Raw genomic sequence first — 12,366 nt, 5'->3', positions numbered from 1 at the left:
GAGAATTCCGCAAAAGCAACGTAATTGTTCGAGGCCAAGCAACTTTCGGAAACTATGGGAATTCTAAGCTTTCGGCTACTCGAGAATTCGGCGAAAGCAAACGTAATCGTTCGAGGCCAAGCAGCCTTCGAAAATAATCGAGAATCCAAGCTTTCGGCTAGTCGACAATTCAACGCAAGCAAGCCTTGGAAGATTCGAGAATTCAATCGAAGTTGCTACGCGAAGGCTAAGCAGCCTTGTAGAGCTGCCGAGAATTCTGCTTTTGAATAATTGGGAAATCAATGTGAGAAAATGTAAACATTTATCAGGACTCAGTTAAACAATTAATAATTAGTTTTTAAATATAATTTTATAACGCAATAAAACAAGAATGTTAATATTAAAAAACGTGAGTAAATGTAATATTTAAAAAATAATTTAATGAAGAATGAATATTAATTTTTAAATGTGTAAATATAATAAAACTTTTACACATAATGCGCTTGTATACAAACAATTAATTATAATTGTTTAATTAATAGTTAAGTAATTAATACATACATAAATAATACATTTATAATTTATAGTATATTCAACGAAAAAAAAAGAAGATATATAAAATAAAAACTGTTAATATATATAAAAAAGTTTTAGTAAGAATCCTAGTTCACTACAAAATTTTACCTGCTGTAAATCTTATTCGCCAATCGTCACTATGAAAATCGTTTTGTACGATATGCCAAAATGTATCGATTCCATGGGGTAACGTAATGCAATGTAATAACAAAGGTACAGCTCTTTGTGCAAGATGAGAATATTCTCCGTGCAGTATCTCCCACAAGCTAGAACGAATTACGTCCTTGTAGTAATTTGCTTATCTGTACATAATTCTTTATTTAATACAAGATATTACCATTATAATTATACCTTATTGAAAGAGTTTATTTTAGATGAGTCTACAAAATTTTCAATGAATCTGTTACTTACCAAATTGTTAAATAGAAAATTAACTCCGTAATATTTATGTACTTATTAAATTAATTTATTAATAAAATAATTATTAATGATGTTATTACAAAGCACCAAATTAATTTTATAGTTAGTTTAATAGTAAACTTAATTTTTAATAAGATTAAATTATATACACATATTAATTTGAATATTTATTTACGAATATTTCTATTTTATTGAATTTGGAAAGTTTATTTCATAATTTTATAAAATGTATAATGGAACATTTTTTTATTTTAATGAAATTAAAAATTAAAAAATTCTATTTTCTTTGCGTAATTTTACAAATTTTTATATCCACGATTCTTTAATTTGATGTACCTTATATATAGTTTTAGCAATTTATAATTGATTTGTAATATATATGTAGAATTGATTAATAAATTGATATACTAAAATTCTGGTAGTGCTAGATTATAGATTTTAAGTATTTCAGTTTGTAATTTTTACAAGTTGAGAATTGTTTTATAATCATAAAATTGAAAATAATAATTTCTTAAAAAATATATTTTTGTAGAAAAATTACAATGTTTTTACATTAAATTTTATAAATTATTTATAATAAATGGTTTTAATTGACAAAAAATATATGTAATCCTACAAATTAATTAGTTTAAATTAAAAATTAAATATTAATTTGAAATTTGTATTTATCAAAATTGAATTGAGCATGGTACTAGATTATTTTTACTATTTCATAAGTAACGCATATCAAAATTCTACATATTTGGTCAAAATGTTGTCTTCTATCAATAATATTAAAAGCAAATTTTAATGTAATTTCTGTTTGACCATTATCATCTTGCTTTCAATTAATGCAAATTTCAGATATTATATCATTTGATTTTTAATTTTTGAAATAAAATTATTAATATGTTGCATTTCAATTTGTTTACAAATTTTACAGTGCTCTAAATAATTAAAAATGTAGGAAAAAAAATACATAAAATTATATTCTCAATTTTTTTTATAATGATTTCATTATAGTAATAACTAATAAATATAGAAATATTAGTTTTCATAAAAGATTTAGTTTTGTGAAAATAGATATATTTTTTTACCTGAATTTTTACCTTCGTAGTACAAAAGCAATGCTTGAATTTTAGGACTGTTTAAGACTTCTGAGAGTATAATTACTATTTTGCACCTTATTATTAAATAACAATTCTTAAGGTTAAAAGATGCATTGAGTTTATTCTTATTTTTTTTTACATGATAAAATTAAAGGAAATTTCTAACATTATATTATACAAATTTCTATAATTTTAATATTCAAATGTGATAATTATAAGTTCTCTAAGTTAACTATAAGTTATGAAAGTTGTACAATGTGATGTTAGACATTAATCTATAGAAATTTCTTTATAATTTATATATGTTTCCAAGGAATTTAGCTATACTTACTTTTTGATCACTAAATTTTCTTGACTCCAAATAAAAAATCCATGATGGTCTTTACTGGCTACACTTAATAAGTCACCATATAAACACATCATATTAAGGCATTCTAACATATAACAAAGAATGTTTGGACTCTTTATTATATTCAGCTCCTATATTTTTACTTTCATAATTAAATTTATAAATTTTAAATTATGTTAAATCAAAATAGATTTTGATAAACTTACTTTAAATAATTTATGAATATACTGTAGCTGATCTGGTAGATCTTTAATACAGAATCTTTGTTTTTCTACTGATATTTGTTGAGAATTTTCAAAATTATGATTTGGTTGCATCAAAATAACATCATTCACTTCAACTAAATTGGATTTGTTTATATTAACTGTAGCAGTAACTGAAAAAAATAGTATTAAAAAATATAATAATTAAAAATATTATTTATATTTTGATTTACTCAAAGTTTAATATTGCTTATACATTTTGAATTAATACATGATTAATAGTTGATATTATATTTTATAATAACATGAACGTTAAATAAAAATTAAATAAAAAATAGATAAATTATTTAATCAATCACTTATATTTAGTCTAATCGCTTAATTAACATAAGGCAACTTTAACAATTTTTATAAGTTTCAAAAATATAAAATGGGTTTAGATAAAACCAAATTTTTGTATGAATAAAGCTCGGTGAATTTATAATATTTAAATATCAAATTTTTCTTGATCTTTATTAATATTATTATATAATCTTATTATACTGAAAAATTTCTTATATCTTATATATACAAATATATATTTTCTTCTCTTTTATAAATATGAATGCATTATAACATTGCTGCATCCTTCAAATTTAAATTCTGTACAAAATGTATCTGATGATCCGGCTCGTTTTACCATGCCCAGTTCGAAGGACCAAAATTGTTTACGCAGACAACTCTGAGAGTTGTGTGGTAGCGATGTGCGGGTAAGTGGAAGGGATAGTGTTATTAATTTAATTTGTTCGAAATTGTGAGAACCTTTTCCTATGCCACAAAACATATGGAAAAACAACATCGTTAAATTGTCGTTTTGACTTCTGAAAAGTTGTGCCCATAAAACATGTGGCAGTAGTGTCATTAAACATCTGGCAAGAAAGTCGTAAGACTCGGGAAATCCAACTCATTTAGAAGCCGCAAGGAATCGCTATGTGCGAAAATATAAAATTTAACGGTATATACTGCCCCTCCCCCTTTATCGTCAAGTTGTCGTACGTTCGTCAGACGCGTCAAAGGCAATGAAATCAAGAGCTCTTCTAGCTGTGAAGATCAAGAGAAGACTAAGCTTCGTAATGCAAAGTCGAAACCACGAGAGGCGATGCCCTCACTGTATACGGAAGCTCTCTGATTGGACACAAAAAAGGGAAGAGATCCTAAGTAAAAACTATCGTCAGTAAATGTATTTAAGAGAGTCAATCACAAAATTTAATCACTTCGGTGAAGTGCTTATTCAAATAGGAAGTCCCTCAAACGTATTCCGAAGCCAAACATTCATTGAAGTCCCCAAGGAAAAGAGATGTAAGAAATTACCTTATCGGAGTCCGAAGATAGGTACCAGTTGAAGTCCTTATTGAAGAAGGAAGCGGTAAAGTCCATCAAATGTCTCTAAGATTAGTCTTCGTTTGTAGTATCAACTACTTAGGCGTCATAGCCATGAACTAAGATTCAGGAGTCTAAGAAGCATGGTCATCAATCATACATAAAGGATTGAGGCCATATCTCAGGTACACGTAAAATTATCCTAATTAATTCGACTGTTTATACTCAAGGAGAAGCAAGCGCTCCATGCGCACGTAGTACGTGTCGACAAGTCTTCGCGCCATTTGCACCTACCTTGCTAACCCAACCTTTTTCCTATCTCGATTTCCACGCTCAGGAAGCCAATTTTCGCGCCATTCGGCGCTCATAGCAGACATAACACGGTGCCTTTTCGATGTAATGGTAAGAACTTTATAACCACTTACTTCCGAGGGAATGGCATCAGTGTACTACTCCAAGAGAAGCAACATATTACATCCAATTGCCCCTGCTTAAAGTACGCTTGCTACAGCAAAGCGTGATCTGCCCAAACCAAGATGAAGTTGATCAATTGATAACAGTAATAAGAATCATGCCTGTACCTGGAAATTAACTGAATAAACAGCATAATAAACAGATGTCTTGATATTGAATAAATTACACTATCCCTTCCACTTACCGCACATCGCTACCACATAACATCTCGTGGTCTCTGAGCTGTCTGCATAAGCAATTTTGTATCCTTCGAACCGGTCCTCGTAAAATGAGCCAGATCATCGAATACATTTTATACATAATGGTATTACATACATTGGTGATCTTTGATTAGTAGTATTTTCATCTTGATAAATTTTATAGGTAAATAATAATATTATGTATTATAAAAACATTTGATGATATTATTTACTATTATTTATTATTATTTTTATTATTTATTATTACAGTTATTTTTCTTTATAATTAAAAAATTAAAATCTGATTAATTTATTTCCTAAGTTACAAAAGGAATTCCTAATTCAGCAAATATTGACACAATCACTAAATGTTTCTATTAAAAATCAATCCATCAATTACCAATTAATTGGTAATTATCTTAAATAATATCATTCAAATAATTTATGAATTATCATTAAACTTTATAAATAAAGAATGTTAATTAATTCCTTTATAAATTTCTTTATTAACTACTTAAAATCTAATTAAATTTATTATTTATTTATTATTGTTCAGTATTTAACTACCTAATAAAAAATAAGAATTTATTATTTGGTAAAATAAGATGCCGATACATTACATTTAGAATAAGGCGCAATATTTGAATTATACATTACAAAAATTCACTGGAAATTTAGCCGCGCACTTTGTCCGCATAGCAACAAAAGAAGCTTCTCGAATTTATCAAAGCTTGCTTCCAGACAATTCACTAGAGCCTCTAAGAATTTATAACACCAAATGCACGCAGAAAATGCACGAAGAAAAACAGTCTTGTTGAATTACTCAAGTGAAATTAGTGCCAGTCATATATGTGAAAGTCGAACTCGTCTGAAGGAATTCGTGCAAGGTATATTATTATTATTCGATTATTATTATTGCTGGCCAGCTATCGGTGCGTCCTCCACAACGTGACGCTAGTCAGACCGCATTGAGGACGACGACATAAACTGGCATCTCCAGCATATTACTTACACTTTTCGTGACCCCTCCCCGATTTCTTGTGACCGTTCGCGGCCTACGTCTACCTTATCATATTTATTAGTAGACCCCGGCTTAATTCTCGTTAGCAGTGCGAGATTTTGCCGGTCATGCCACCCCGAGCAGACTTTTCTTGACCGTTCGCGGCCTTCGTCTACCTTATCACATTTCTTAGTAGAACTCGGCCTAGCTTTCCTCATCACTGTGAGACATTGTCAGTCATGCTACCCTGCGCAGACTTTTCTTGACTTCTCTGTGCGACTTGATTCTTATGAGACCGCTAAAGAGGGCGCCGATACTGATTAGTAGACCCCGGCCTAATTCTCATTATCACTGCGAGACATTGCCGGTCACGCCACAACAAAGTTGTAACGAAACCACAACAAAGTTCTAACGAAACCACAAAAGAGGGCGATAACAATTCGTAATGATCCCCCCCTCCACTGCCACGAACCGAATATCACTCAGTTCAATTCTAGCGTCGAGTCAAACGCCTAATTAGTCGCGAGCAGAATCTCGCTTAGTACATTTCGAGCGTCGACTTAAGCGTCTAAGCATCCGCGAGCCGGATAATGCCCAGTATAATTCTAGCATCAACTCACACAACACATAACTGTCGAACAAGAAAGACTCCGTAGATTTATAAACTAGAACCCGTAATCAGTACTCCCGAGTTACCTTACGAGTCTTGCACTTCCAGACGATGTTCCGACTTAATATCAGCTGCCTAATTACCACAATCAACAATTCTCAATATAATTAACAACATCAATATTACTGTAACAACTACTTAAATAAAGGTCACTAAAACCAATTGTGTTTATTATGAATTGATGCATTAACCTCTCACTCATCCCCCCCTCTATCACAATTAAACCGGTGGTGCGGTCTAATCCACCCACCGTGATCTGCGATCATACTGGTGGCTGAAATTTCAAACAATTATTATTTAATGTTTTTATTTCAATATACTTGTTTTAATTTTAAATTTAATTCTCTAATAATATTTAAGAATGTATAGATTTTTTAGCGATTTATAATATAAATATATTTATAATAAAATATGAAGTAAAGGAAGATTTTTAATTTTATTTCAATTCTCAATAAGTTATATATTGTGCTATGCGTGTAAATTATCAGTAAAATTATTATTTTTATAAAATTATTAAATTTAATGTATCTCTGTATTCATTAAGAGCAATCATTGCATAAAAATTTATATTTAAGACTGTATTTTAATTATGAATGAATTTTAATATTTAAATGACTTATTTCTACTAAAAATTCAGCTTAAACGATTAAAAAATTTTAAAAACTGCTTATATCAATTTATTACACTTGTAGTTAACAGTACAATATCTAGATAATACATATCTAAATTATATAACCCCTTAGGTTCTTATTTATATAAATGATACCTTATTGAATAATATTAAATATATATTGAAAAAAAAAATTTTATAAAAATTAAATAGTAGTATACATATAACATATAATGTTAACTATAATAGTATGTTATAAGGCTCCATATTTAAGCTTATATATACCAAATAATAAATCAATTATTTCTGAATAATATTTGATATTCATTTATATTAATTAAAATATTATATCTATATTCAATGTAATATAATCTATAATAATTTTAACATAGCGTAATACTACATTGAAAATTTATATTATATGATGTCAGTAGAAATTATAATATATATAACAATTATAATAAGATTCAAATTATCTAAAATGCACTATTTTCAGGATACAATATTTATTATTTTATATTATTCCATTAAAAAAAAAACTTCTTCATATTTTTTAATTATTTAAATTACTTATTAATGTATTTAATTATATTTGAAAAAATAATATGTCAGAGATATAAGTTAGTTCATTTGATTTATAAATGTATATCAAATTATTGATTATTAGATAGCTATGAATAAATCAAGGTATTACAAACTTCTTTAAAATTAATTACTTGCTTCAAGAACTAGAATTAAAATTTTAAGTTATTATATCTATTTATTATAGTTTCTATCTTACCAACATCAGTTCCAGAAATTGTATGTGCAATAGTAGACATAATTTTTTCTGCTGGCATGATATTTGATAATTCTAATTGTTCTGATACTGTTTCTACTGTTGCTGTCATAATTTGTTCGAAAAACTGAAATAAAATATTACATGGTTTTAAGATTTTATGTTACAGAAATAAGTCTAAATTAATAATAATCGATATATTACTTTCTAGTTTATTAGTTTAAATTAAAATATTATTAAATATTTTATTTGGAATAATGTTATATTGGTAATAGCAACTCTGTTCTTTGTGTCAAGTTCTTCATCAGTTCTGAAATTGTCAGTGTTCAGAATTGGAGCACTTAACATGAACTTTTAAATTCTCTAAATTTGTAATTGTCTGGGATGAGACTAAAAGCCTCTCTGTGATGGTGGATGGAGGCTTGCTGACAAGCAGAAGGGGCAATGCAATAATTCAACACTGCCTTTAGAGTGTAGTGTCTTTCCCATTATTGAATATAATAAATATAATAAATAGTCAGTGATCTATGGATGTTGAAATGAATGGGTGAGAGTTTCTTCAATTAATATTTGTGACGATAATTCTGTAAGTGTATTCTTGATAGCCTGGAGCTTGATTCTCCTCCTTATGAAATCGTAGTAGTAGTCGGAGACTCGCACTGGTAGGGGCAGCGAGTTGGGGTCGCCTTAGCCGCTGGCGTAGGATGAACGTTGTAGTGGTCTGGTGGTGGGAGGATGTCCGTGTGACGTTACTGCTTGACGAAGTGGGAGGTTCATTCGTACTGTATACCGTGATATAGGTAGTTTGTGGTATTGGTGTATGTTAGTAGTGTCGCTGATTACGTAGTTGACGGGAGCCGTGTATTAGTCAGCCGTAATAACGTGTGTAATAGCGTAGCTTACGTACGGGCTGGAATCGATCTCAGTAGTATTAGCAGTACGTAAGAGTGAGTGTAATAGTCTCGCTTACCTACGTGTTGGAGTCGATCTCAGTAGTGGTAAGCTGAATGAGCTTAGCTTACTTGTAAGGTGGAGTCGATTTCTGTAGTAGTGGTAAGCCAAATGAGCTTAGCTTACGTATGATGTGGAGTCGATCTCTGTAGTGTTGGCTGGAACAGAACTGAAGAATGGCGATTCTGTCGTGATGAATGATTGATTGAACTAGTAAGAGAGCGAGAGCGTCAAACGCGTCTCCTTAAATATCCTAGCACAGGCTTCCGATTCCGGTGAATTCTGGATCACTCTTGTCATGCCGATTGTTAGAGTGACGTCACTAGAATCTAGCTTTGGAGAGTGCGTCGGCCTTGTTAGTCGGAATTGTAATGTAATATTCGAATATTTTGCGTATCGAAGTTTTCCGATTTCACAGAATTGTGTTTATGACTCGGCACACAAATATTTCTAACGAAGCACAGGTGTCTTTACCTCTCCCACTTTGTATACCGCTTAAAACTGCTGTAATCTTGCTTGAGAATATCTTGTAATATTTATCTATTGTCCGCATAGCAACTACGGTAGAAGTTTCCAGCCAGAAGGATTGCTTTCATACAATTATCGAACATTCAGGAACTAAGAAACTGACGTCACGCGAGAAGCTTCGGTATAGTAACACCCAGGCCTTGTTTCCAGACTAACGAAATACGCTCTCGAATATTTAAAGGCAGCACACGTCGAAGGCCAGTTCAATTTTGTTGAGTCCGTCAAGAGGAATCTGTGTTAATCATACTGCTACGAGGCGCTACTACTACCATGCGTCTCCAGCAGTATTAGCCTTCCCGATAAACCTTCATATCCAGATGAAGTTCTGCGCTCTTTCTCCACGTATCCGTGAACAGGAATCTGTGCAAGGTATCCGTCCACGGGGCGCCGCTATTTGCTATGCGCGTCCAGCGAGATTAATTCTCCTTTATTCTGTTACGGGGTGCTGTTACTTGCCACAGGCCTCCAGCAAGGCCAGTCTTCCCTTGCACATCCGGAAGAGGCCTTACATTTCTTCTCTAAACATCGCTCAACAATTCGATCTCTACAATTTCACTACTACTGGTGAATCGCTTACATATTTATAATTCAAACCAAAATAAACGTTACGAAAACTAATTGTGTTGATACTGAATTGGAGCATTACTCTCTCATTCATTTCCACTTTGCCATCAATAAAATGGAGGGTATTGTCTAATTCAATCATCTTGGTCTCGACTTCCGGGTGATTGGAATTCCGAATAGTCAGAATCCCATATTTAACATTCTGAAGGAAGAGGGATTGGTAATATATAAAAATTATAGAAAAACATTAATACTAATTTTATAAAATAATAAAAAATTTAAAGAATATGGTGCAATAAATATACATTAATGTATAAAATTTGAACAAACAATTCTTAGAAATAATCTGATAAGTAAAAAGAAATAAGCAATGACCAAATGAAGCAAAACAGAAACCAAATTAATTGGTTTTACAATATATATACGATTAATATTCAAATACTAATGTCTTACATTTCAATCTTTAATCAAACAAATTAATTAATCAAAATAATTAAACAAGATATAAATAAAATATGGTATAAAAATTCAAAACATTTTTTCTAGTTTAGAATTTATTTTATTTTTTACAATTTTTATTTTATAATATAAATATCATATCTCATTTTATACTGTCAAATTATCAAGAAATTTTAGATTAATAATTGATTAATTAAAATTTGTTAATCCACATACAATGTAATAATAAAAAATTAAGACTAATGAATCACGATGTATACGTATTAATTAAAAGAAAAACTTATTGTTAGTGTAATACAATTTTTCTTATTAAAATATATATATACTTTACTTTTAAAAATTTTAAACTATGCAAAATGCTAATACAAATATAATTTAAATTAAAATTTAAAAACTAAATACAGACATATTTTTGTACTTATACCAAATAAAATATTATTATATAAATTAAAATGATTATTTAAAAAAGATAGTGTTTATATTATAAAGTACAAGAATTAATGAGAATTAAATAATAAAAGTATACTTTTTAACTTACATGTGGCATATGAACAAGTACTCCTCCTACTGAATGTAATTCTGGAATTGGCATATTTAAAACAACATCTGGTTTACTATCGTGCTTTTTCATTCCATCTACTAGAGTTTTCTTCTCAGAAACGTTGGTTGAATCCATACCAGTAGACTAAACATTTTTTAAAATAATTTAATGTGTAACAAAAATTTGAAGAATTATTTAAATATTAATACAATTGATTTTTACGAATTATTATTCTCTTTATTAATTTCTAATTAACAATGTCTCAAAATTTCAAAGATAATTATTTTATAAAAATAAAAAAATATGAAAATTATTTTATAAGCTGTATAAAAAAATAAATAACCATACACTACATGGTATGATATATAAAAAATTGATTTAAATAAAACAATTAAAAAAAAAGATATAGATTACTCATTTCAAGGAAGAACGAACACGTGACAGATTTACAATGCAAAAAGAATGTTAAATAAATGAAACAAATATTCAACATGTTTCTGTGAATAAAAATGAATTTAGAGCGGAAACAAAGAAAAATATAACTGTACTCTGACGCATAAGGGGATATGATCCTAGAACATCTTTAAAAAAATGTATAAAGAAGGACTCGTATGATTTTACGGAATTATTTGACAAATAAACTTCAATTATGAGAAATTAACTGCAAAACTATTCTAAATACAATTAATTAATATTATTTTCAGAAAATGAATATAATAACAATTATGTGATTGAGTAATTAAGTATATAAACATTCTGTGAATTAATCGTTAAAGATTAAAATTGGATTTTAGTAGATACATTTATCACATTTGTTAATACTGTTTAAGTTATTACTATTCTGTTTTCTTATTGTTTGTTTAACTTGAAGGAAACGATAATTTAATTCTCTAAAATTCATAAATTTTGCTTATTTAATATTTCTGATTTACTTGCTCCTTTAAAAAACAGATTTTTATGTTACTTTTGATAACTTTTCAAAAATAATCATTCTACCCACACTCATCAATAAAATATAGAAGTAATCGAATATTATAATAGGAATAAGGTTAGATAGCATAATATTTTAAAAGAATTGTATAAGTACTCTGATAAAATTTCATAGAATTTTCTCGGGTTACGAACTTTCATAATTTAATTTTAAGAGAGCCTGCCTCGATTTTAGTAAATAATTTGATGAACACAGAAAAAATATTTAATCATCTAATAATTATATTTGCATCATAACCGTTAATATTTGTATAAGTCTTAAGAATGCTTGTCTGGGATCAGACTTAAAACCTCCTTATGATGGTGGGTGGAGGTGTTGCTGGCAAATGGAAGGGGCAATGCAATTATTCAATACTACATGCAGTGTTTTTTTTCTTTTCTTTATTTACTGTAATAATATAATAAATAGTTAATGATCATAAAATGAATGAATGAAGGTGTGAGTGAATAATAAAACACTATTGAGAACAACAGCAGCATGCATCAGATTCATTGCATGTCTGAAGGTGGAACAAATCGCAAATGGTCATCTGACACCTGCGGAGATGGAGCAAGCAAGAATTCAGTGGATAAGAATGACACAAGAAACATACTTCGCCCATGAATTAAGATTATAGAAATCCCAGGCCAAATGGCTCCCCCCCCCCC

The 12,366-nt window shown here is 29.2% G+C and overlaps 1 protein-coding gene across 1 annotated transcript in view; it reads right to left on the bottom strand.

The window, feature by feature from the left end:
• Nucleotides 1-663: 663 nt before the first annotated feature.
• Nucleotides 664-12,366, bottom strand: part of LOC105365855 (protein unc-79 homolog) — a gene marked incomplete at its 3' end in the record, with an annotated part of 65,138 nt that continues 53,435 nt past the window's right edge. The window contains exons 15-20 of the mRNA XM_011504112.1: nt 10,726-10,872; nt 7,689-7,812; nt 7,624-7,635; nt 2,619-2,788; nt 2,395-2,543; nt 664-821 (exon numbers count right to left, since the gene is read on the bottom strand). Of these exons, the coding sequence (XP_011502414.1) occupies nt 664-821; nt 2,395-2,543; nt 2,619-2,788; nt 7,624-7,635; nt 7,689-7,812; nt 10,726-10,872 (760 nt within the window). The remainder of the gene's footprint in view (nt 822-2,394; nt 2,544-2,618; nt 2,789-7,623; nt 7,636-7,688; nt 7,813-10,725; nt 10,873-12,366) is intronic.

The sequence above is a fragment of the Ceratosolen solmsi genome, unplaced genomic scaffold (assembly GCF_000503995.2).
Source record: "Ceratosolen solmsi marchali unplaced genomic scaffold, CerSol_1.0 scaffold26, whole genome shotgun sequence".
Taxonomy (NCBI): domain Eukaryota; kingdom Metazoa; phylum Arthropoda; class Insecta; order Hymenoptera; family Agaonidae; genus Ceratosolen; species Ceratosolen solmsi.
This window is presented reverse-complemented; position numbering and strand designations above follow the sequence as displayed.